At 49.9% G+C, this 26,944-nt stretch overlaps 1 protein-coding gene across 6 annotated transcripts in view; it reads right to left on the reverse strand.

The window, feature by feature from the left end:
* SEPTIN11 (septin 11) overlaps positions 1 to 26,944 on the reverse strand; it is a 77,722-nt gene that overhangs the window by 3,812 nt on the left and 46,966 nt on the right. For 2 of the 6 annotated variants that reach the window (XM_064651381.1, XM_064651383.1), the window contains exons 2-10: positions 21,122 to 21,236; positions 18,834 to 19,029; positions 17,730 to 17,916; positions 15,879 to 16,040; positions 14,128 to 14,224; positions 13,034 to 13,202; positions 9,623 to 9,755; positions 8,994 to 9,181; positions 116 to 244 (exon numbers count right to left, since the gene is read on the reverse strand). In XM_064651381.1, the coding sequence (XP_064507451.1) occupies positions 116 to 244; positions 8,994 to 9,181; positions 9,623 to 9,755; positions 13,034 to 13,202; positions 14,128 to 14,224; positions 15,879 to 16,040; positions 17,730 to 17,916; positions 18,834 to 19,029; positions 21,122 to 21,236 (1,376 nt within the window). The other 4 variants (XR_010429794.1, XM_064651386.1, XM_064651385.1 and 1 more) reach the window with 4 other exon arrangements.

The following is a 26,944-nucleotide window of genomic DNA, read 5'->3' on the forward strand; positions in this document are numbered from 1 at the left end:
ATAAGTCTGGGCTGCAAGGGACCTCTAGAGGACATGTGCTGCCACCTCCTGCTCACAGCGGGGCTGATCCTCCCTCACACCTCTGCCTTTCCCTGGCCAAACTGAGCCATCTCACCTGGCAGCTGCTGCTCCATCCCATTTACCATTAGTGCCCTCCTCTAACTCCACTATGTCCTTCTGGAGACACGAAGTCCAGAGCTGCAAGCAGGACTCAAGGCACCAGCACAGCAAAACTCTTATAGAGCTGCAAAATAAAGGCAGTCTGTGTAAGTGTTGGTATTTGGTTTGTGCTTCTCCTCAGATTAAGCTTTAAAAAAATTCCCATCTGGAGTTCTGAAGCCACCAGGGAAAAAAGGGTTTTACCCCTCTTCTAACCTTCTTGCCACAGCAGCACTACAGGCGGGTCACCCAGAGCTGAGCCCCTGCAGGGGATGAACCACCACCTCCCCCAGTCCAGCCCAGCACCTCCCAGGGGCAGAAGAAATGCCCCAGAAACCATGGTCTCGAGAGCAACTTGCAGACTCCTACTCCCACATAAAACCATCCTACAGTTTTTAAATATAACAAAAAAGTCCAAGGAATGAGAGAAACATAACAGCTGGAGAACTGCACAGCTTCCTAGATCTGGCCATCTCAAGGGAAGCAATGGTGGCAGGAGAGCAGGTACCACCTGAGACCTCTGTAGGCTCTGGGTTTGGTACTAATGCAAATGCTGTCCCAAGCTATGTCTGTGCAGATATTGATAGCCCTGTGCTCTGAGCAGTGGGCAGCAGGGCCAGTTACACACCAGGCAAATCAACACACCACACACACAAGGCCAAACACTTCACGACCTTTCTGACTGTATCTATAAAGTCACTTGGCTGGTTGCAAAGATTTCCAGGACGAGCAGTTTTCCTTCCACCCGCCTGGAGGGAGCCGACCCTTGTCCCTGGAAAGTGCTGCAAAATATTGTGCTTCTGAAAAAAACCCCCAGCAGATTTCAGCAGAGCCTCCCAGCAGCCTGCACATCACACAGGGAAGAGGCCAAACCTAGACCATTTCCCGGTTAAAGGAGGGGAATTCCTTGATTAAGGTTCACAGATGCAAAGAGTCAGTCACTAGTATTCGGTTAAAAATAAAAGTGCATCACTCCACAGGAAAAAACATCCCAAGAAGCTCAGGCTGCCTCCTTCCCTCTGTGCCAAACCAGCTGGAGATCACTATACACCACGCTTACAGGCTTTGTTTTTACCTTCAACCAATCCTTTGGCACTTCTCAAGCTTTTTGACTGAATTCAGTTTCAAATAAACAAGGTACAAAGTTTAACAACTTGCCCACATTCAGGACTGCTAAAAAAATAATTACTAACTAGGCTTCATGAAAACAAAGCGAAGCCCTCGATCTAAGTACAAGTCAGTGCAGTTGGGCTGTACAAGAAAATCCTACTTTGCTACATCAGCCAGAAAATAAGGCCTTGGCTGTCCAGAACAGGCTCCATCAGCACCACAGGGTGCGGCATCCACCGTCCCCACTTCACACAGTGACATATGGAGAACATTCCCGGGTCCACGGACCGATTTCCAGCCGTGTCAGAGCAGCACAGGATGGCCCTGGGATGAAGCTGTGGTATCCAAAGCAGCCACACTTGAGGCAGAAACGAAACCCTCCAGCTACGCACACTCACCCCCAGTCTGTCGCTATTTGTCATCGGCAACGTGTGCATATTATGGCAAAAGGTGAGTAAATGGGGAGGGAGGAAAGAAATCCAACTACCCCAGTGCAACGTGGGCCATTCCGGCCGTTACCTCTGGCAGCCCGGGAAGCCTGGACGGTGTCGGAGCCGCGCTGGGAGCGACAGATCCCGCACAGACACAGAGCACAGCGCACGGGAGGGAACAAGGGGGGAGGAGAGGAGGGCGGACGAGATGGAGGAATGAGATGGCTCTTCTCTCCTGGCAGGGCTGCCCGTAGCCGCAGGCTCTTCCAGTGCCCGACAGCCCACCGGGAGAGGGGGTGTGGGGGCTTTGGCAAGGTGACGGTTACATAAAGAAGAAGCTACAGAAAAAGAGAAAAAACAGAAGAGAAAAGAAACAGAGGTTCAGAATTGAAATGAAGGGGTGAGAGAGGGGGGGATAAAGGAGGAACAACATTTTAAAGTAAGTCATGAAGGAGGGAGTGCGCTGGGGAGGTGCCACACACACCAACTCCACCGGGGATGCCTGAGCTCCCCAAGACACCGGCTGAGGCAGGGAACACCCACACACCACCACAAGAAGGGACTGACAAACACCAGCAAGAGCCCACAGAGGCACCTCAAAGGCACAGAACGACCTGCTGGGAAGGCAGAGGGTGACAGGTGACCCTCCTGTCACACTGTTACACAGCAAACGTCACAAAGGCCACGCAAAGACCAAAGCTTTGGGTAAAAATATATTTCCTCTCCCCACTTCAAGTGTTGGCACTATTTGGATCTGTAACCTGAAGCATATACAAGAAATAACTTGAGCTTATGCTCTAAGGTTATTATTCCATCTGTAATTCCAAAACTGAAATACTTTCACATCAAATAAAGTGACAATATCTAACAGATGCATACATATCACTTGCATTAACACTGTATGTCGGTTACACAATTATTTAGTTACAAACACGGGTTATTTTCCAATAGCAAGGTAATAAAGTCCTACATCTATGGTTTAAGGCAATCAGGATATTAAAAATGTATACAAATACAAGATTTCTACCGCTGTTCACAGCTTTATTTTCCATGAATTAAAAAAACCCCTTCATATTTGTACAGCTCCTTGCTGGATATCACACACTGCAAATGCAACCTGGGCCCTCGGAGAAGGGACACACCCCCCCCCTTCCAACACCTCCGAAGGGCAAAGGGAACTGGAGCCAAATGGACAGATCTGATGTGATCACACACAAAAAGACACTTCCATCTGCACTTGGACGGTTTAGGAGAAGCAGAACAAGAGCTGCCTGGGGAAACACCGCTCATGGTAAAACACAGACAGGTTTCCAGAGAGACACTGATCTCCCCGGTGGGATTTCAGGCTGTGACCAAGAGCCCAGGGTGGGTGCCAGGCACTACTGTCCCTGCTCCCAGAGAGCCACGTGCCACAGGAGATGCAAGACAATGCATTTAATGACCACGAGCTCAAAGGGATCCTTCCCACTTAATTGCCCTCCCAGAAAGGAACTGTGCAAACCCCGGGTGGTTCTGAGGGAGCAAATCCTCATCCGCCTCCTCCTTTTCATCTGCCTGCCAGACCCAGGGGTGCCCAACCTGCACAGAGCAGTCACAGCCCCTCTCAGCAACCTGACTGTGTTTTTCCACCCCGGGGGTTTGTTTCATGCCCTGGGAACACCACCATCCCAGAAAAGGCACATTTCAGTGTGCTTTCCTGCTCCTTTACATGAGACTGAGGTTCCAAACGCAGTCAGGAGCACACAGCATCATCAGCTCGTTATCACAGCTGTCTAATCATGTTCCATGCTGCAGGGCCTCCCAAGCAAGGCTTTGCCCAACCATGTGTCCAGCTTCTGGCATGCAGGGAAGCTGCCCAGGGTTGCTCTAGGCACCCAACAGGAGCTGGATGTTGTGCTCCCTACAGCTTCTCTACAACAGCTGAGCACAAGCAGCCTGCAGACAGTTTTAGGGGGTTTTAGCCATGCCACTTGTAAGGAAGTGGACTTAATCTCTCAGAAAAGCACAACTGGTTTCCTGTCAGGAGCGAGGCAGGAAGGTGAGTCTCTTGCTGCTGTACTTACATGCAAAGGTGAAAGCACATCCAGCCAGCCCTGAGTGTATCACTCACTCCATGCACACCAGGGGCTACTGTGAAAAAAGGCATTAGAAAGAAAAGAAGTGCAGCAGTGACAAGCTAAACATGGCCCAGGGGTTTAAGGTGAAAAAAAGAAGTCATTATCATCTCCTGTGGTGAAAACCAAAACAATACCTTGGACATCTGCAAGCTTGTGGTTTATTCCCAGTTTCTCCAACATAGCTTGCTTTTTGCTGGAGAAAGAAACTCAACCCAAAAGTCATTAATGCACTTGGCCACTGATTTCTGTCAAAAACCAAAAGCTCAACTCAGCTGATTTCCCCTGCTAAACATCCCTTGAAGGGCTGTTAAATGAAGCAGTACAAATAAATGTTAAAATTAAGTTTTCAACTTGGCACAAAACACTGGTAATTAAAAAGAGGACATGCACAGAGACAGCTGAAGTGAAGCATATTGCCACGAGCGCTCGGTGATGGGCATGTGATTGGACTGTAAAAAACTCATGCAAACAACCCAAGCTTCTTCCTTCATAACTCCAGATTTTAAAGCTGGGTTTGCCAGAAGCCACAAGAATCAGAATTTCATTTTTCCAAACAACCCTGCAGCAAACCTATTTAACATGGCAAAAAGTGCGTTGTTGGCAAGACCAGGAGGTCAAAAAATAAAACAAAAAAAAAAAGAAAAGAAAGGGATAAAAGGGTCAACCATTTTATTTCCAGCTTACTTATCCACTTTTCTGTTTTGTCCAAGACACAGCATTTAGATATCCTCTTCCCAAAGCCATGTTTAAGCAGTGAGGGTTAAAAGCAAGACAACCCATAAGCTAACCCCCCCAGCACACTTCTCAACAGCAACACTTGAGGAATAAGTAACAAAAACAAGTGATAATTCTGCCCTTTTTTTTCCCCTGGAGAAATTCCATCCAGAAACAAGCAAAGAGCTGCAGTGTGTGAGACTCAGGTGGGAAGAGTTATGTGTAGGAGTGCTTTAAAGAAAGGAAAGGAGACTCCCCAGCCAGGAGCAGAGCAAGTGCTGGCTGTGCATCAGCAGGAGAGAAGGAACCCAGGGGTCATAGGATAAGCATGGCTCACCACTTCTGGGGAAGGAAGGGAAAGACTCTGTCCAAAAGCAATGGCATAGAAAATACACATTAAACAGATCCCCTTCCACCCTGCACTGGCCCAGAGCAAGGCCTGGCTTATCCTACATGTCCTTGGCACGTTCAAGGGACACCTGAATGGGACACTGCCCCTGGTGCAGGAGGGCTGGTGGGGAGCACAGAGTGTGTCCGGGTACCTTCTCTCCCTTGACCTGGAATTGTGGATCCCACTGCAAGTCTGTATTTAACCATGTGCAGGAACGCTCCCGGAGGCTCTAAGAGGATGTTGAAGGCTCTATGTCCCCCCCTGCCCAAGCATTTGGTTCCACAAGGGCTGCTAACCCGTTGGAAACCAGGTAGGATTTTAAGGGAGGTTCCAAAGGTTTGGAGCAAGTACTGCAGGGACAGCGGTGCTGGGAATGCTCCTGCCCCCGGTGCTGGGAATGCTCCTGCCCCCGGGCACCCTCAGCTGCTGGGAATGCTCCTGCCCCCGGGCACCCTCAGCTGCTGTGCTCAACTGGAAGGGTGGCTGTGAAAAACAGGCCAGCACAGGACAACAAACCCGAGCCACAGGCAGGTCAGACAACAAAAACAGCAACTAAAACACATTATCATGCAAATGTCATGGCATGCAGGGTCAGTTACACTGGGTTATCTACACACACCCCCCTCCCTCTCCCCAGCAGCTACTGCTGGAACACATCAGCTACTCCAGGAATATGGGCCAGGCTAAACTCCAGCTTTAGCCACGCCATGGGCTGGCTGTGACATTCCTACAGCAGCGATTCCCTGGGGCAGGTTTCCTTGGGTCCAGGGGCTCCCTCAGCACAAGTTACTGCAGCACTGAGGACACCTGAGCCCGTCAGCCCTGCTCACCCGAGCTGCTGACACCCAGCCCTGACTCTTGGTTAAACTGGGGGCCAAAACTGATTTACAGCTGATGGTTTTGGTGACAAAAACACATGGGTATTGTTATCTTGTCCCTCCACCCGCCCCTGAACTTCCAGTTGCATACAGTCCTGTACCCATCCCTCTTCCTTCTTGTTCCCCCTATGTTATTAGATGAGTTAATAGTTATTCATGTTAAAAAATGAAAAAAGAAAACCAAAAAAGAAAAAGAAAACAGATGGCAGAGACACATTACTGCAAAAGCAGGTGAATGCAGGAACATCCTTGGCTCGACAGGCTTTATGTGAAGCTTGCACTGCAAGTTAAAAAAAGAACAAAAAACAAAAAAGTTAGCACTAATTGAACTCAAAATGAAAAAAATAAAAAATAGAAGAAAGCCAGGAGAGCCGACACCAGCAACTCGCTCCGGTGGGTGGGCATGCACACGGATTATGGAATTACAAAGGAACTCAACCTCAAGGCCAGGCTCTGCTCCAGCCTATGACAAGCAAACGTAGAAAGAAAAACCAAGGGGGCAGAACTACTGACCAACCAACCATGTAAGCTGGGCCAGAGCAGCCATGGTGGACTGAAAACTTACACAGAAAGGAACTTGAAAAAAAAAACCCAAGTCTTACATTTGGTTTTCAGAAATGGGCTGAAATAAACCAAAACAGCCCCCAAACAGATGGTCCCAGCTCCTGGGGGCTGAGGATGAGCAGTAACACAGCAGTACATGCTGAGGCATGTGGCCATCTCCCAAACAGCAGGCAAGCACCAGAAGGCTGTTGGCTGCTCTGATCTGGGCTGTTGCCAGGAGCTGCCTCCAGGCTGTACAGGTTTGAAGCACAGCCCCATCCCAAAATTACAGCAGGGGCTCGGTGAGTATGCTCAGCCTCACACTGAGGGGATCACTCGAGTACACCTCTCCAGTCACCCCTGAAGTGTCTGGGGTATGCAGATGTGCTGTCCCCAGAACAACACACTGCTGCCATCAGGCCAGGGTCCCAACAATTCCAGATTAAAAATGAGTACAAGCTAGGGAATTCCTAGAGGAATTGCCTGGAAATCAGGAAGGCCAAGCTCTCCCTCAGGGAGTCAGGCCAGCAGCAGATTTCATCCTGAGCCTTCCCTCCAGCATGCACAGCACAGTGGAAAGTCTCCGTTCTCCAAGGTGGAGAAATCTGATCCCACCTTGAGGAAAAAAAGCACTCCTGTGATTTACTTTCTGGGGAGGCTACAAGCGTCAGGCATGGCAAGGACTTCCTCTGGCAACTGCACAAGAAGCACCACAGGCCATGTCAGCAGAGAGAGAGAGAGAGAGGATGGAAGCCTTTAACCACACAACCTGCAGCTGCTCATTAGAGTGCAAGGAGAAACTCAAAGCCTTTGGAAACCCAAGGTGTGCTACAGGGCAGAAGTGTCAGCACTTCCCTTGAAAGCCTCCGTTAGTAACTGCAACGCTAAAGAACAATGGCAACAGGTACAGCACCTGGTGTGGAGCACAAAGGACACACTAAAACACGGGGATGTTCCTCAGGGCGGGGTGTCTGTGAATGCATCAGCAAAGCAGAACCTGCGTTGGTCACAGTTGCTGGAAACATCCCTGTCTCACCCACGACACTGTGCACGTGCCAGCCAACCTCCCAGGGGCAAAGAGCAGCTACACAAAGAGACAGAACTCCCCAGACCATCCTGCACTGCACTGGTCTCGGATCTAAGATGAAAAATCTGACTGCAGAGTTCTTAAAAACATTAAGGTACCAACTCTGTAAAGAGATAAGAAAGAGGGCCTTCAGAACTTCCTATTCTTTCTAGAAAACACATCACCATGTCTGGATTCTCAGGTGAGAGAAGACAGGGGTTTCAGCCTATCCTGCTTACAGCCACAGCTGCAGGAGGGTGTTTCAGCACGCCTGGACCCCACAGGTCCATAAGGACTCCTAGCCAAGCAGAGCATGCAGCACACAGCACTCCTCATATTCCAGCAGGTGCCCAGGGCCAGGTTCTCAGCCAGCATCGAGCAGCAGGGCTCCATAGGAGCTACATCAATTGACCTCAGCTGAGGAACCAGCCCCAGGCCCTCCCCACCTTCCCCGGGGCAGAAGCGACAACCGCTGGGCACCGACCTGGCAGCAGGGACAGGGGACATGCAGCGAGGGTGAAGTGCCAAGCTGTACAAACACACCAGTCCAGCTGCAGGGCGAGTGCCCCTCCTGGGCTCGCGCTCTCACACAGCTCACACCAGGCTTCGGCTCCCAGCTCAGCGAGGCAGACACGGGTGTCTGTGCCACATCCCCACTGGCATTTGGTTCTTCCAGCGTTAATTGGAAGGAACACCCCCCTGCTCTCTCGGCCAGTAAAAGCAGTGTGGAACTGTCATTTTTGTGTGTGGGTTAACTGAGTGTTTTCCAGGGAGATTTGCTGCACCCCCCCTCGACAGCTTTCCCAGCGGCAGGTACCAACTAGCACCGTTAGCACAGATGGCCCAGGAAGGACTTGCATGAGCACCTTCTTACTAGGAATGGGCAAAGCCAACAGAGGGTACAGGGTTACACTCCTGGGATATGGATATAAAATAGTAAAAAACAGTGCCATGATCTTTCTAAAAGGTAAGGGTTTCTTAGCTTATTATGTCAACTCCATACAACCACAAATACCATTTAACTGCAATTACGGTACCATAGTAGTTTGGTTTTTTTAAAAAAAATAACCAAAGCTTCTTGTCTTTAAAGCAAGCTTCCAAGTAATCACTTTTGGCACTAGCATTTCCCATGTAAAAACAACATGGTGGTTTTGGTTTCTAAGCTACTTCTACTTACAACTACAACCTTAAGGAAGGGGAACTGGAGACCACCGGTGAAAGAAAGGACAGGTAGTGACTCCCTTAATAATTTTGGCTCAGGCAGGTAAATCTGAGTCCAGAACATCTCACAGCTGTTCCAGAAGATGCTGGAGAGATCACAAGTCAAACCTCCACCATCCGATTGCTCTCCCACACCAGTCAGACTTCAACTTAAAATTTGAAGGTACTCTTCTAGAGAAAAATTAAGATCGTGTCCCTGGCCCACCCTTTAGAAAAAAATATTTTATTTGATCAGGCTGATAAAAGCCCTGTTTCCAGTCTGGTGATGGGAAAAAGCAAATACAGACATGCAGCAAGAAGAAAAAAAACAACCTCCCAAAACTGTAACAAACCCTACAAAGGATGTGGGTGACATCCGCTTACTTTTTCTTGTCCTTGTCTTTCTTGGTTTGTTGAGAACCTGCCTGCTGAGCCTGGGACTGTAACAGCTGAGCTGCCGCCTTCTTCTTCTGGAAGTTGTTCAGCTCTTCCTCGAGTTCCTTCTTTTTGTCTTCCACTTTCTTCTTCTCTTCTTGGTGAGTCCTCTTTAGATGGTCAAACTTTTCGTGAAGCTGCCGGGACAGAGACAATGAGAAACTGGATGGGAAGAGAGGCACGTTCCCCCCCCATTCCTGGTAAGGATGCCTGCAGTGTTCCTGCTGGCACTGAGCCTCCCTGCATTAACAGCCAGTCACTGGCCTGTCCCTGCCTGACTTGTCCTGCAGTCAACACACACTTGCACACACGGAGGGTGGGAATTTCTGTTGCTGTAGGAACACAACAGGTCTCTGGATGCTTTCAAATGCCCACATTCCATCCCCCACTGCTTTATACCGACTGGACTCCATCCTGCTTGTGCCAAGCAAGAAAACAGCCATTGAGGGCCACATTTGTCTCTGTACCACACACTCCTCTGTGAGGCACGAGGAGCAGCTCCCTCCCCTAGCAGGACATGTTCTGGAAAAGCCCCAGCCTAAACCCTCACAGGGTCCCCCGAGTTACAACAGACTCACATCTTTCTCCGCTTCCTTCAGCTCTGCTTCCTTCTCCTTCACTCGCATGACAAACATCTGCCTCATTTCATCCTCCTTCTTCTGGAGTTCGCCCAGGAATTCATTCCTCTTTGCTTCATACGTCTCTTGGAGACTGTTGGAAACACACAGAACCCCGTCAGAGCCGTGCTTCACGCACGGCCACGAGCTCCCAGCCTTTGGTGACCTTACACTCGGGTTGTCTCGTCACAGAACATCATCAGAGGTCCCCGAGTACCACAGAGGCACGATCCCCTCCACCACACCCCGCCCCAGCTCGCTAGGTGGCAGCAGTGGGAGACAAATGGGAAAGGAACCGCCGAGCTCCGTGACCGGGATCCTGCACATCACCGAGCAGGCAGGATGACCGGCCTCCAAAAGCAGCAGCCACTGTGTAAGCGCCTACACCAACCCCCGATGCCCACAGGGCTTGTGATCCGCCTGAGTCACAACCCCTCCCTTCTCCCAGTGTTTGTGCCGAGTCTCTCGTCATTCCAAGTGCAGGATTTGTGGAGCAGGCACAGTGTGAAATCTGGCTTCGTGTAGTTCTTTAATCTCGACGCTGACACACAGCAAAACTCATTTTCACTACTCACTGCTAATGGATTTGGATCAGGGGCTTGATTACATAAAGCCACCTCGGGAGACCTCTCTTTCTCCTTTGGCCTTTCTGAACAAGCATCAGCCCCCTCCTCCAAATAACCACATAACTGGATTCCCTCCTTCCTTCATTCCCCCTCTACTCCTTGACATTCCTTTATTTCCCCAGCACTGAGATAGGCAGCACAGATTTGGGACATAAAATATGCTGTCCATGCACCTTTGAGATTTTCAGAGCCTGTCAGGAACTCTGGACACCAAATTCCTCTTTATTTTATTCCTTAAATGGATTTGGATAGCCCAGCTGTAACGACAGTGTGGGAATGATAACTATTTCCCCCAAGAGGCTTTTCTGAAAACGCATTTTTTAAATGAAAACTCCACTGATAAGAGACACACTGTATCCATGTGCCCAGGGAACACATTAACCACTGGGCCAGGGGAACATCCTAATTCCAATGAAGTCAAGCTTTTGTCTTTCCTGGCAGTGTTGGGTTTTTTGGTGGCTTTTTGTTGCTTTTCTTTGGGGGGTGGGATATTGAACTGGGGAACAGAACTTGACAGATTATCCCAAGTGTTTAATTCTGCTAATTAACAGGCACTTCAGTTGCCTCCTAAAATACTCTCCAGACAGGATGCCCAGAGCTCTTCTGGCAGAGCACTGGCTGCCCTGGAGGAATCACACCATTCCAGATGACCACAGCAGCTTCCCACACATGGAAGCAAAAATACTGATTCTAAAAATTACAAAAATCCTTTCACGGGAGAGAAGGGCAAGAGCCATCTTTGGTTCTTCACTAAATCCAGAACCAGACCTCTCACAGCAGAAGGAGATCCGGAGACTTGAATCAAAACCTCCCTAGAATTCAGTCTTGGATTTAATACTCTGATTGTGGACACAAATGTAAATTCCTAAGCCCTTCCAAAGGATCTGGCCAGAGTCCAGGAAAAGCCAGAGGGCAGGTGAGCCTCTGCTGCTCAGTGAGCACAAACTGAATCTGCAATTAGTGACACGCTGTACTAGGGAGCAGCAGAGCCTTACAGACCAAACCAGAAAGCTCTGCACACTGTTCATCCCATCCTGTATTGCAAACGTCCCTTGCAAAGCTCATTCCCAAAAACACAATGCCGGGTGATGGACAAGCAGGAAAAGGCTGCCAGGAGCCAGGGGTGCAGGGGCTTCCTGTTAAATTGTCCCAGGTTCAAAGCTTCATTCTCTGCTGCAGTGACTCCGAGTTCAGAGGAGCCAAGTTCTCAGAGAAACTGGACGGGCAACTCCCAGGCTGCATGTGAAAAAAACAATTACAGCCCCAAGGAATAACAGTCCAAACCAACTGGGATCCCTGCAGCTTCTCACAGACAAAGATGACAAGGGAATTAGCTTTTTAAGTACACAAACATATGAGCCCAGATTACAAGAGTAACTCGATTCCCCAGCACACCCACACACACGGAGGGATGCCCTGGCAAATAATATTCTTTGAAAAAAGATGTGTTTTGAAAAGGTTAACCAGAGCAGCAGAGAAACCAGCCCACAGCAGAAGGGTCTCTGTGCAGAGGACCCCATTTCATGGAGCAGATGCCTGTGGGGATCCTGGTGCTGCTCCCTCCTCACCTCCTGCAGCTGGGCCAACCAGAGGGGGTTCTGCCAGTAAGGTGGGGGTCTCGACCATCACCAATCCCCCTCTTCCACACCTCACACAAGCGCCTACACAGCACCAACGGTTTGCTGGGCTCTTCTGCCCTGCTGCCCCTGAGATTTTCCAAAGACTCCCTGCTCCTGGCTGATGCAAGCTGGCTGAGGAGCAGCAGCCCCTGTGGCTCCCCGGGCCCCAGTGCAGGGAAAGGCATCCTTTTGATCCCTGAGCTCAGAGAGAACATCTTCCTCATATCAGATATACATCAGCCTCGGCCAAACAGCTTGGGATCATGGGGTTTGTTTGTTTATGGGAGGGAAAAGGCACCCAGAGGGAACTGCTCTGAACTAGCACGTACCAGATGGAGAAATTCTGTACATTTTCATTTCCTTTCTACTTATAGCTTGGTCAGAAAGAGGCCTCGTGTACAGGAAGCAATGGAAATTCCTCAGATTCCTCAAAAGGAAGGGCTGAGCCCATCTTAAGCCCTTGCTCTCCAGAAAGGAAATCCAATAAAGCTTCACACTTGGGCTTAGTAACAGAACTGGGCTTGACTGATTCCAGCAGAGTGTCTGTGCTGCAGAAGAAATGCAGCTGCATCAACTCAGCCTGTCAAATAAAACCCCAAACTAGTGCCAATCCCTGACACTCACGGGTGTTATGGGGGTAAAACCCCACACTGATGCACTTGAATTCTGACTGGGGCAGAGAGGAGCGTGGGATGCTGCTAAGGCAGAGGGTGCAATTATTGGGGAAAAGTTGGGGAGGAATGGGAAACAGGAAATGAGAGGAGAAAACAAACACTCCCTCCCGAATTCCCACACAGCTGTTGTCCCTGGCTGATGACTTGGGCTTCAGACCAATAAAGCTGTCTGACAGAATAAACTATGTGTGCAGTAACCAGCCAAACCTCAAGCATGAGACCATGGCTCCCTCTTCACAGCTCACCTTGGAGCAGCTGTGAAGAGCTGTCGGAGGGTCAGAGAGCGCTGATCCCAGGATCTCCTCTCCGGTGAGCCGCTACCCCTCAGCGCACGAGTCACCCTCACGCTTTCTCCCTGACACGGATGCCCTCTCCCTGCCCAGGAAGTGCCCAGCCCTGAGCTGCAGCACAGTAGGTGGCTGCAAAGCACAGCAGTGTCGTACAGGGCCCCACCTGAAAGGCTTGCTGTCCGGATCCGTGTCCTTGAATCCCATCTCCTCCAGCTTGCAGCGCCGGTACAGCTCGTAGTGCCGGGTGTGCGTCTGCTCTCTCAGGTCCTCCATGTTCACTCGGATCAGCATCTCCCGCAGCTTCACAAAGTCACAGTGATTTTCATTTTCAACTGCGAAGACAACAGAGCATCCACAGAGATGTTTACACCCAGGGGCTGGGTCCCCCCTGTCCCTGCATCTGGGCCCCAGTTCAGCAAGCCCCGAGTTCTGCAGACACACAGGCAGAACTCCAGGTCAGCCTGCACCAAAATGCCTTGATGGCCTGGGGGTGAAACTGCCCCACGCCAACACGGGCATGAGTTCAAGGCCTTCCCCTGGATTTGAAAAATCTCCCTGCTGCCCATCTGTCACAGAGCTCCCGCCCCTCTGCGCATTTTTGCACTAGCAAGGTGATGATCCACTTGCACGCAGGATTTCACTTCCCACTCAGACCCACTCTAAATCCTAGCACTCACAGGGGCCCAAGCAGGCAATGCCTAAGTTAAATCTCTTAAACCATCCAGGTCCCAGTTTCCTGGGAACAGCAAGAACCCAGCAGGATGTGTTGAGTCCAAGACTTCCCAAATATATCAACTTCTTTCCTAACTGTTTTTCCCAGTACTATCCTCTGGTGTATACAGCTGAAGACAGTAAGTCTGAAGCTGCTTCAGGGCCAGCCTGTATTACTGAGAATTTGGAGAGTATTGCAGAATTGCCCTGTCAATGTTCCCCTGCAGCTCCCTGGGCCATTATCCAACGGGATATACAGCTGAAGCCACAAGCAGACTGTCACCATCTCAATCCTGTACTTCTCAGTGCTGGCTGGGCAGTGAGGATCAGCCCTATCTATCTTTGGCAGCTTCAATACAGCCTGGGTTGCAAACAGTGCCCTGGCCAAACTCTGCTCTCCTGCAGGAAAGAGCTTTTGGCTCCATGTCCAGATCTGGGCTGTGCTTTCTCAAGCCAGGTTTTGACAAGGACCATCCAGAGATCAGCGTGCCTTTGATCGGAACGGGACAGGATGACAAGGCCTTTTCCGTGCCTTTGGTAACATACCCTGCACGACACCCCAGGGGTACTGCCTGGCTTTGGCCATCTTGTTGCCAATCTTCACTTCTTCGGTGCTGCCAACAACAGCAAAAGGAAGGTGGACCTATGAAAGCAAAGGGACAATGAGGTTGGGGATTTCCTTTGCTGCCTTGCCAGGGATTGTTTCTCAAGAAAGCTGTTTACTGTGGCAGCTCTGCTAGATCTAAGTTGCTTCAATGCCTTTGCAATTCATCTGGTGTTTTAGGGAGAGCAACAGGACAATCTGGATGAGAAACCTGATCAGACTTAAAGCCCAAAATTCTGATGTCCTAAGAATACCAGAGACATACATATTTTCCATGTAATTACAGAGCATGACTATCTCAAGCCCAGAACAAGTCTCACAAACTGGAAGTGAATTTGAACACTGAGGAGACAGAACTGTGAAACAATAAAAAAAAAGAAAATAAAGTACATTCTCCCAAGGAAAATTTCAGGGGGGTTCTGCTGCTACAAAGAACTGCTAATGCTTCCTCTTAAAAAGAGCAAAGCTGTGAGCAAGGGGAAGAGCAGAGTCAACCCAGCCCTGGGCTGACACGTCTGAGTCATGGAGCTCTGCTCCGTCCCAGTCTCCCCATGGGTGTGGTGGTGACAATCTGGGATCTACTCCCAGAAATGTGGCTGCTGCCAGCAGGGAGCTGGCCAGCCCAGCCCCATGGAGCTCTCCCTGCCTTAACAGCATCCAACAGGGCTGGGCACAAGCTCCGGGAGCTGTGTCGGCCAAGCCGTGGTCACAGGCTGGGTGGGTGGGGAAGATGGCAGGGCAGAGGAGATGGGATTAACTGGCAAAGGAGTTTCCCAACAGCCAGGCTGCACCAGAGGAAAGCAAAACACTGCACACAATGCACCCTGGTAGAGCCACGACCCTTCTCTGTGCCAGCTTCTCCCTGCTCAGAACACAACACACACAGGGAAGACAGGAAACAGGCACCTTTGGAGAAGGTCTAATATCCAGCTGGATGGGATAATTGCCCATCTACAAGCAGTTGTGCAAGGAAACTCAGAAAAGCCTTCAAGTAGCAAGGAAATGGCTTAATCTGAGTGCACTTGCCTTAGGGCTGGCACATCCTCTTGGGTGTTATGTGCCCCTCTAAAACCACCTAAAATGCCCAGATAATACTGCATGTCACTGCCAGCAACCTCGAGATCAGGTTCTTCCCCTTGCAACCCAAGTTAGGACCATGGAAAACAGTGGTTTCACCTGTAAACTCCACTAAAATGTTTGATCTACCCTAGCCCTGCGTGCCCTCAAATCCCACCCTCTGCTAGAGGAAGGGGAAGGAGGTGAAAGCCAAGCTGCTGATGGCCACCAGCCCTATGGAGAGCTGGAACATCACCAACGGTGCCCTGCTCTCTGCGGAAACCGAAACAAAGGCAGCAGTGAATCACCCCCCACTGAGCAACAAGTGGTCGTTTGGGACAGGAAACCCAAACCTCAGCTCCCTGCCCTGACTGTGCTGGGGCCCTGCCTCCCATCCCTTTCCTTTCCTGAGATGGGAACGCTGCAACTGGGGAAGGATATGAAAAACGCTCAGAGAGGACTCGTTTGTCAGACAATAAAGCGGATCAGGCCAGGTATCTTCAGCCCCAAAGCCCTTTTGGCCAGCCTGGTGTCTGTGCTTAGACTGCAGTTTTAAAGCCAAATAAAATACAGCACTACCATCAGGGACAGGCCCCTGCAAAGAGGGAAGCCCCCAGGGAACCCCCAGGTGACATACGCTCATGGTGGCGTTGATCTCGGCCACCGTCTCCTCGTCCGTGGGGAACTGGTAGATCTGGACGCCGTTGCTGACCAGCTCACTCATGATTTTACTCTTGAACTTGTGCAGCTCGTTTTTTGCAATGGTGTCAGCCTTGGCAATGATGGGGATGATGTTCACCTGCAGGACAGAGACAGCACCTCCACATACAGCACTGCACAGGTTGTGTCACCAGGAGAGGACAGAGCGGGACACGCAGGGACAGCGCTACCAGTGCCACCAGCCAGCACCCCCAGCAGATGACCCTTCTCGGGGCTGCTGCTGCCAGCATCACCTCAGACAGGATTTCCAGGCAGCAGTGATGATGGCCTTAAAAAGAAGTCAAACGCAATTTGGCAACATGCTATTTCCTGTCCTGTCGTATTCCCCTCCTCACCCGAATTGGCTGGACAGGAAATGCTGTCACAGATTATTACAAACTGTTCCAAAAAAGAAAAAAAAGGAAATGACCATCTAGGCACATCTCCTCGCACTGCAGCAGGCTGGATTACTGCAGGAGCCTCCCTGGGACAAGAGCCTGTCACAGGTGTGTGCTCGGGGGCTGCCATCAGGGACACTCGGGTGGGCAGCAGCGCTGCTGTCACCCCACGGGAGGTGGAAGCAGATGGTCCCTATCCAACCCTGTGACACACAGGACAGGGGCTGGCAGTAGCACAGCCACACTTCCCCCACCTGTGTGCCCTCACATGCCCCCAGACAGGGCTGTACTGCAGTAGCAGGGCTCATTCCTCCCTGCACAGCTCCGAGATGAAAGATCAGTTACTGACACTCTTCCCTAGACAGGTTGTTGGCAAGGATAAGGACCCTGCCTTTTTTCCTTTCTCGTCCCTCCAGAAGGACAGTTTCTGCTTTTGATCATGCAGGATTTGCTTCTCCATGCAACAGCAGACAGAAATCATAGTGAGTATAACAGTGGTATTGACTTATATAAAGGGATTTTAAGTACAGCACTTGAAAATCCTCTTCTATTACATCACTTGATTCTGTTTGGAGGATGGTCTGGAGATATTAAATCTCCCTGGGCCAAAAGACAGAACACAAATGCCAATTAGGGTAAATCTCCATAACCCTATTTTCAGTTGAATAGGGCAGGGAACCTTCTCCATCACCACATAAAACCCAATCGATAGGCCCCTCCAGGAAATACAGAGTCACTGCCACCAGTGATCTGCAGAATCAGGATCCAACGAGCCAAAGGTGCATGGTGGACAGATTTAAATTGCTTAATCATGATGTAAAGAAGCACAGACAAAGCTTGGTTTAACTACTCAGGCTTTACATTTGTACCTCGGTTATTTTTCTCAGAAAAGAGGTGAAATCTTTAAACTGTGGTTTAAACCAAGCCTTTGAGGGTAACTGAGAAGCAGATGCCAAGTAACATATTTATTCAGATCCCTGTTTATGAGATTACAGTTAGAACACCACTAACATGTGCCACAGAAGATCAAATCACTGTTTGTGTCTATCTGGATGTGGTCAGAGCAAACAGACACAGCACTTCCATTTGGTTTTCACTGATTAGTAAGACGACCTGAATTGTCTGTATTGACTTTATAGCTTAGCTGGGGAGCACAGGGCCAAGCTCCCTACCCGAGGCAGGGCTGGGAGAGGGGAGGAGCCCAAACTCTTAATAAATCCCTGAGCATGTGAAGCAGAACAATGACCCACTGTAGCAGCTTGCACCAGGTACACTTTTCACACAGCCCCTCTGCAATTCTCCAGTGCTAAAAACACACATTATTTCCCAGTGGCAAGACAATAAAAGCACTAGTAGGGCCATGTGAGGGTCCTAACACATGCAGCAAGTACCTTACTGTCCAGCTTCTTCATGGTGACCAGGTCCAGGGACTTGAGCGAGTGCCCGGTGGGCGCAATGAAGTAGAGGCAGGCGTGGATCCGGGTGTCGTGGTAGTTGAACAGGGACCGTTTGATCTTCAGCTCTTCTTGCAAGTAGGCTTCAAACTGTGCATCGATGTATTCTACTATGGGCTTGTAGCTGGAGGGAGGTGAGGCACAGAGAAATTGGGAATTGGCTACTGGGACAACACTGGGCACTGGTGGACACTCAGGCAGCCTCATGGGTGCTCTGGACCTTACGGGACGAGCTCGGCTTGTTAAGACCCTCCCCAGCAACCTCCAGTCCCTCCTAACAAGTTGTGTTTCCACGTGTGCACAGGCAAAGCATAATGGACATGACAGCAAGATAATGTGGCAGAGACCCTGGATTTTAGGTGCATGGAAACCACACAAGATTGCTACCCTGAGAAACAAAGTATTTGTACATCTCCAGTTGAAGTCTGAGCTCTGTCAATCTCACTGAAAAATCCTGAAAGAGGGAAGGGAGATTGACAAGAGGATAAAAAGGGCTTTTCCAGAATTGAAGCCTGTGAGCAAAGCTCAGAAGACAACTGGGCTCGTCGACTTTGAGGGGACCATTTTGCTGAAGAGAAAAAAACCTTGTGCATTGTAACGTACCCTCTGGAAAAAACCAGTTTGGCACGAAAACAAATGTACAGCTTTGCATCCCACACTACAGGTGATTTTCACTTTCTCCCAAAAAAGGGAGCTGTGCTTCTGGAAAAAAAATAACTTTTCCATTTGTCCCCCCTCCACCAAGGGCAGCCTCATGGATACCACTACGTGGGTTTATAACACGACTGCTGCTCTGATTTCCTGGCTTCTGGAAATTTTGTCTCTGACCACGGAAGCCCAAAAACCTCAGAGACATGATGCAAAGACAGCAGTAGGGCCTTATGCTGGGAGAAATATTACAGAAGACAAACCAAAAGCACAGAGCAGCATCACTTCCTGGATCAGGAAACACCCCCAGGAACAGCGAGGGACCTACTGAGCCCCCAGTCACACCCTCCCGAGCTGCGAGCACAGCCCTCCTCCTGCCAGAGCCCAGCTTACCTGTCATCCTTGTTAATCTGATCTCCAAACCCCACGGTGTCCACAATGGTCAGCTTCAGGCGCACGTTGCTCTCCTGCAGCTCGTAACTCCGGGCTTTCAACCTCACGCCGGGCTCGTTGTGTGTGGCCGGTTCGCTCTCAAACTTGGTGTTGAACAGAGTGTCCATCAGCGTGGACTTGCCGATGCCGGTTTCACCTGAGCAGACAAAGGCAACTTGGGATGGTCTGGCTGCTTTTCCTCGCCTTCTCGGGCACGTTGGCCAGGTTAAGGAGTTATTCCACTTGGGAAGCAGTGGAATTAGGCTACATGCACATGGCTAAGCAAGATAATCCCTGCAGGAACAGATGTCTTTGGAGGCAGTCCCCATCTTTACCAATTCCCCAGGACTGAACCAGGAACTTTCCTCACAGAAGCAAGTTGTAAATTCTCTTAACACTGTGTTTGATTCCCAAGGAGACACCCGATTTTATTTTCGTTTATTTTTTTAAAACGGTTTTGTTTCTGTTTCAAGAAGGTCACCCAAAACCCACAGCACAACTGAGGCAATAAAAATATGAGACAGAGAAATACATAAGGTGTTTTTTAAAGAAAAGGAAAATAGCACACTGATCGAATACCAACTTTTTAAACTATTACAGGTTCACTAATCCCCAGTGCAATTAGTAACATGGATGAAAGCATTAGCCCAAATCCCATTTCTAAGTCAGAAGTGTTTGTTTAGCAATTATACTCTCACACAGCTACTGCTACCCATGCTGTGAGCAGGGGTGGGCTGAGGCAGCTCACATGAAAAGCTGAGTCCTGACCTGATGGGACAGTATCTTCATCTCTGGAGCTGAAGATTTTAGGGAGCTCCCCATGTGAACTGCTGTGTGCTGTGCTAGATGGGCTTTGCAGCCTTTCACATCCCAAATAAAAGTCTCACATCACAAGGCCAAAGCTCATCACGTCCTTTCTCCAGTCACCATTACAAAAAATAATTTGCTTCCAAAGTAAGATTTCTGCTCCTTGGACGACTACAGCGGTTTGTGTGAAATTTTAATATGGGGTGAAAATTGGTGGATCGACACATTTTATAGGAAAAAAAGAAGAGGTGGATCAAATTGCTAATGGAGACATATTAAGTCGTGCTAAGAAAGGAATATTTACTCCAAGAGAGAAAGGCAATTAATTTATGCCATTTTGATCAAAGAGCTGCCTGCTAATCGGGCTGTTCCCTGCTGAACTGCAATGGATTCATGCTGCTCCAGGAGTCACGTGAGGGCTGCGAGCTCGAGTGTGCACAAGTGCAACTGCTCTCCTATCTCCTCCTTTGACAGGCAAAGCTACAGAGAGGAGCCCGGTCTGTGTGCCAGACTTCTATTCACACAGCTCACAGAAACCCTCAATTCACTGTGCAAAATCCACAGTCAGAGGGCTGCAGGGTTTTTCCAGCTAATTAATGTAACTAATTAGAAGGGACAATACTCCCTTCTTGCAGGCTTAACTGAACAATGAACGGAGAGATGGTGTTCATAGCCTGCTCTGCCAAGCTAAGAGTGAAACCCAGCATTTGTGTCACTTTGCAGAATCACATTCTGGGTCCACTGACAAGTCCAAGCTAGTTCAGCTCCCAGCTCCCAGGGGCTGAGCAATGGATTTCCAAGTGTGTAGTATCCATGGAGTACCAAGACAGCACCTATCTCCCTACAGCAAAGAGGAGATGTTGCCTTCCTGTATTTCACCCTCTGAACAATTTGGGAAAGGTAACTCAGGCTATAAAACCAACCTGCAGCACCCAGGTTAAATACAGCAGAGGACAGGTGACAGGCTTTGTTCTCCAGTACCTCACTTGGAGACCAAAAATGGCATCAATTCCAATTGGAGAAACTAAGAATGTAACTATGCAGGCAAAGCCTGGAAGGGAAGGAATGTCATTTGGTGAGAAACAGCCTCTGCACCCAACCCAGAGAAACGGAGATTGAAGTTCACTTTCTTTTAAAAATACATTTAGGACCCAAGTTAGCTCAGTTTCCTTATGGGCAGCCTTTGGGGAAAAGAGAACCACAGGATGATCAAAGGCGAAGATTTTAACAGCTAAAAATGTCCTCGTTTTGACTCAGGAGACAAGGTAGAGAAAAGGAAAAGAGGCATGCTAGATTTCACCCTGGAGCAGCTCTGGGAAGAAAACTGTCACTTCCCTGGCACTGTGGTCCCCTGTGGCTCAGCTCATCCCTTTGCAGAGGGAGGAGGTGTGAGTCTGTGGAGGGGTGCAGCCCTGACTGCCCAGAGGGGCAGGGTGACCTACCCACACAGAGGATGTTGAAGCAGAAGCCCTGGGACGTTGACTTGTTGACCAGCTGATCAGGGAGGCTGTCGAAGCCCACGTGGCCGGAGAGGGACAGGTTCCTGAGGTCATCGTTCTGTAAGACCAAGAAGGAAAGCATTTAAAAGGGTTGCAAACCCCCCGTCAGGGAAGAATTCCTGTCAGAACTCTGTTAATGACACAGAGTTTTTGGGACACAGCATCTTTCTCTCAGGTTTCCCTCCCAAAGTACTCTCCTTTTACTTCTACCCAGCTCTCTGCCGTGGGGCTCAGGAGCTCAGATGTCCCCAACCCCAAGGCACGCAAACACCACCAGACTGTTTCTCCATGCCTGTCACTAATAAACCATGATTCTGTACCAATCTGCAACACCCAAACGTTTTTTTCTGAGGCCTCAGCATCCCTTTGGCAGGGCCACAGCAGGACATAGCTCAGATAGCAACAGTGCCTCTAGAGCCACCTAAATGTCTCTCCAGCTTTTCTAGGCTTGGAGCAGAAGGGAACAAAGCGAGCGTGCTGCTCTGCTGTGCCTTGGTGTACAAATAACCCGTCTGACCCAGGGTGACAAAGCAGGGCACCGATCCCAGTGTTTCCTCCATGACCCACAAAGCCCCCGGTGCTGCCTCTCCACGTCTTCAGCAGGAAAAGAAGCCAGGCCAGGGAGCCCCAAGGTGCCAGTCACCCCTCGTGACCCGCTCTCCTCCTCCCGGCTGCTCGGGGGGCCTGAGCTGACAACATCCAACACCCCAAGGCTGTGGAGGGGAACAGGGCAGCACAGACCCTGCACAAGGGAGGTTTGAAACAGCTCCAAGATTATATTTAGGACTTCTCCACAACAGCTGTACCATAATTCACAGAGAAGCTTGGAAAAAGAAGCCAGCCCAGTTACCTCTTCCCTGGCAAATGGCAGTTGTGCCAATGTCCTGAGCACAGGTAAAACAAAAAAATCCCCACCAACTTGGCAGACCTAGAGCAGCTCTGCTGTTATTTCACATATTTCTCCCAAAGTTTGCTTTGTCCTTAACTTAGAAAATACTAACCTTCCTCCAAACCCAAACACTTCCAGCACAGTCACTCCCCCAAGGCCATATTAAATTACAGTTGTGGGCAGCCTCAGCCTGGTTTAAAGATGCTGGAAGCAGCAGCTTCTTTTCCACAAAATCAGTGGGCTTTGGACCAGACATGGAAAAAGACACTCTTTGGGTGATAAAATAAGAATCAAAAGCAGAGAAGGACTTCCTACTCTCTGCACAATTGCTGAGCAGCTCCACTTCCCCCCTCAGAACATACAGACCAGCCACCAATTGCAGGAAAAAACCAATTACATCTGGGCTGAATGTTGATGAAAACAGACTCAGACTCAAAAAAATACAATAATTCTCTGGGAAAGACAACATCAAGTGAAAATGTCTCTGTCTGTGCCATCACCATACGGCAGAAAGGGGCCAGGGGTCCTTTTCTGCCACGCTGACAGATAGGGCCCAACACCCGTATTAGATACTTGAGCCTTCTCCTAGCACCTAAACCAGGTTTGTCTGAAGGCTTAACCCCAGTCCACCAGCCTGTTCACCTCCACCCCTCTGTGGACTGACAGCTATTCCATCAGCACCACACCACAGAAGCTTAGTGTGACTGAGAGACGCCACCTCCTTCACTCAGGCTGAGTGACAAACAACACAGAAGAGACCACTGACCCACAACAGTGATTCTCCTGCAAAAGCCCCAGGCAATGGAAGGAGACCCTGGCACTTATATGTTATGTGAATGGGTTAAATTAAATATTTTTAACATTAGTATTTTTAAAACATCAGTGGGCTTGGGTTTATGATGAAGTGAAGGGAGCTCAGAGCTGATCCCAGAAAGCAGTAAGTGCCCATGACTCACAGGCTTCACAGAAAGTGGTGGGTGTTGAACATCTTTCAGCACCAGTCTCTCTTTCCCTGATATATTTTGGGCAAGCAAGTACTGCCTCATCACCAGTTACTCAGCAGGAACAGGAGTTACACTCATCTCCTGCATCTGTGTCAGTTATTTTTTGCTGCAGACCTTCTCGGGTTTATTTCCCTCCCCTGCTTTTTTCCCTGCGAGCGGCAAACATCAACAGTGGAATAAACAAGAACTACCCCTGCACTTTGCAATGCCAAGTATTTTTCACAAGCTGCGCTCACAATGGGGAGCAGAAGCGCAGTCTGATATCTGCCCCGAACACCAGAAAGCTCATGAAAAGCTCTGAGGCCCGAGGCACAGCCAGAGATGAAAGACAAAGCCAAGCCTCCACCTCCCTCAGCGTTCCCAGGATGCAGCACATCTCCCTGAGTGGAGCAGACAGAGAAAATAGGTGCAGTTCTGCACAAGTATCACAGACAGGCATTTCGGAGGAGGTAGGAGAGCCAAAGGAACTGGGATTCTAAATCTTTCTCTGCGCCCACAAACAAAAGCATCGTGTAACCAAACAGTTCTGCAGCACAGAGATGGGCTTGGAAAGTACACACAGTTTTTGGGGAGCTGTAGAGGAATCCAAAGGAAGGATCCAAGGGCTGCATAACCTCTTACCATTGCAGCCAGGCCTCCCCTCCTGCTTTTACCCCCTTCAAAGGGATAGCTTTATCCACATGGAAAGGAAGCCTCTGCTGGAGAGCAACCAGCCTGATTGCTCAGGGTATCTTTAGCAAAACAGGCAAGTGATTCACGCATTCGGTCTGGCAGAACAGAAGTGTTTTAACAACAAGGGGATGCTAAGTCAGATGGCCCTGCTGCTCCGGCTGTGAATCGCCCCCCAACAAGCTCCTGAGCACAGTCAGTGGGCTGGGTTTGATCCCAACTGAGTCATCCCACCGAGAACTGGGCAACTCCAGCTGAAGAGGAGGTGCAGGCTCCTGCCCCAGAGACAACCCCAGAGCCCCCATGTGCACCAACAACTATGCACTGATTTATTCCTCTTGCCACACAGCTCTCCTTCCAGAGGAAGTCAGCAGTGCTGCTCAGGCACTTCACCCCACGTTCAAAGGCACATCAGCACCCTGCCTCACTGCCTTCTTCCCAAGTGCATTCCTCATTTTCCCGCAGCAGATGAACAGAGCTCAGCCCAACTCCTCTTCCCCCAACACTGCACCTAAACACACACCTGGACCAAAACACCCCCTCAGCTGTCCCTCACAGAAACTCAGTCCTTGGAGACGCCTCAGAACCACAGACAAGTCGCTGTGTCTGGAAGCACTGACCTCTTACAGGCACACTAAAAGAGGAACTGTTTGCCAAGCACCTCTCCTTGCTCCCAGCTTCAGGAACCATGGACAAGATCAGCGTGGGTAAAACTGCAGCTCCACAGACTCCTGGAGGGATCAGACAGTTTGCACCAGACACGCTGCTAGATTTGGGTGTCTGCGTGTTCTCAGATGTCAGAGAGCTTAAGACATCCCACAAACAGTCTTTATTTTTAAACTCTTCCTTATGACACCCATGTCGCCTTTACTGAAGACCACATTATAGGGCATATATTCCCTCCCTCTTCCCACACCATCCAGGAGCAGGAGGCAATTCTGAACCTCCAGAGCTGTGTGCTAACCCCTACAAAAACTGCAGAGCTACATGAACAAATAAATGCTTGTTTCTTGAGAAAGATGCTGATCACTTGACTTCTCCTTCCAGAGAGCCCTACAAGGCATCCCACAGTCAATATTTCTTGGGTCAACAACAATCTTTGAGCTGCTGTTATCACAGCTGCTGGTTTTAACTCCAGCAGAGGAAGGGAGGGGGTAAGCTAAGCAGAGACAAGGCACAGCATCTGCCTACCTACCATCACTATAAAGAGATTTATCTTCAGGAACCCATGTTCTAGTGCTCTTAATTTTAAGGGGGTAAAAAAATGCCTTGCAAAAGACAAAAAAGGGTTTGCAACCTCAGAACCCTGCAAGGCTATTTTGCATCTGTTGTTCTTCATACACAGCTCCTGGTGGCAAAAGTTTTGTAGGTGAAGCAACGGTGCAGGGCAACTGTGGCAAACAGTGGGTCTGCCTGGATGGAACTCACTGAAGCCACATAAAACAATTCAGCTGATGAGGCACGTGCAAGGAGAGAGTCAGCTCATTCCTCCTAAGCCACAGCAGCTTGGCAGAGCCAGCAGGGACAAAGGGGAAGTTATTCTCCTGGTCAGTCCATGGTGAGGACTGTTCCCCCAGCCCCAGCAAGCTCCTGGCTGAGCCTCTTTTGCCTTAAGGCTGCTGGAAAACCCTTCCCTCGGCCCCTCCTGGCCCAGGGCTGCCGGCGGCTGGGGGTCAGCTTCACACGGCCTCCCAAGAGTTAAAGAAAACAAAAACGGGCCTCGAATTCGAGAGGGGGAAAACGCTGGTATGCAAAATATTGAGCTCAACCACAAATATGAAGCAAGTGTTTAGTTATTTGAGGCCACACGACTCGGGAGGCACCTTTAAGAAATTCTAAAAGCTCTTATTGTTGTCAGTAGCTCAGGGCAGCAACATTTTTGGCCAGTTACTAGGCACACGTTCTTGCATTTCTGAAGTCATCTTAGTGCTACATCCAAAGCCAGGGACCTCTGGGATAGTTTTGTCTGCTCAGACAAAAACACAGCTCAGGGACGAGCAGAGATCACAGAAGCAAAGAGCAGTCAGCAAGAGACAGATCTATCATACCCTCTCCATGCCAGCAGGGCACCAAGTATTCCCAGTGTCTGTGCCAGAGCCAAGCTCTCTGTTCCTTGAAACAGCATCCACAACCCCCCTCCCCTTCCCTACAGAGGCTTAAGGCATGGTCAAACCCATAACTGCTGGACAAGGGAACTTAGGAACAATGGTACAGGGAGAACATGAAGAGCAGGAACAACTCCCTTGCCCTCCTTGCCATGCAGTGATGCCACAAGGAAAGGGCCCGTAGCAACCAATCACTTCCTCAGCTCATCAAGAGGAAGGACTTCTCGGCTGCTGTTTCAGGCTGTGATAAGTGTCATCAGCAGAAGAGGGGCAGTTCCTGTCCCCATGCTGCTGGGCTGGCATCAGGATTGGGCAGATGGCTCCATAAGCTATTGGGAAGTCTGGGAAGTCCTTAGTTGGTTGCCCCCCCTCCCTTTTTTCCTTCTCTCCCAAGAGGGAGAGCAGACCCTGTGGAAGGCATGTTCTCATTCTGCACATGAATGTGTCAGTCAAGGCCTGAAGATCCATGCCTCCCACCACCCCAGCAGTGACTCACTGCTGCAGCCACTGTCCCGGAGGGGTGGACTGCAGGAAACCATCTTGCTCTTCCTGGATAAAAGCTGGCACCAGCTGCAGCTGCTCAGGGACACACAGCTTCTCACCAGGCCTTTGTCCCAGCCCTCCAGCAATGTCTGGAGGACAGCAAGCAGCCAGGTCTCCCTACTCCCAGTAACAGGGAATACTGTCGGCAGTGCTATGCCACAGTTGGCTCCCTCGCTCAGCAAGCAGGGAAGTCACAGGGAACACAAAAAGACTCTCCTTGAACATGCCAGATTTTCCTTTTAAACCCCGAGAATCACGACAGCACAAATCAGGATAGCAGAAAAGGTTAGTCTGTGGGAGGAAGACTGGAAGCAACTTGTCCAACAAAACACTGGGCAGAGCAGATGGGGAAGGGCAGGTGTGGGTCCAGTGCCATCCCCCCTTGCACCCAATACTGCTCTAACAGATAAAACCCTGTGGACATGTGGAATTACCAGCCAAAGGAAGCTGCCAATGAGAGCAAGGAAGGCTCCCCGAGGAGATACCCCCAGAGAGTGGGTGATGCTGGACACGCTTCCGCTGGCGCAGGCACTACCAGAGAGCAGCGCTGCTCTCT

This window comes from Pseudopipra pipra, chromosome 4, assembly GCF_036250125.1.
Source record: "Pseudopipra pipra isolate bDixPip1 chromosome 4, bDixPip1.hap1, whole genome shotgun sequence".
Classification (NCBI taxonomy): domain Eukaryota; kingdom Metazoa; phylum Chordata; class Aves; order Passeriformes; family Pipridae; genus Pseudopipra; species Pseudopipra pipra.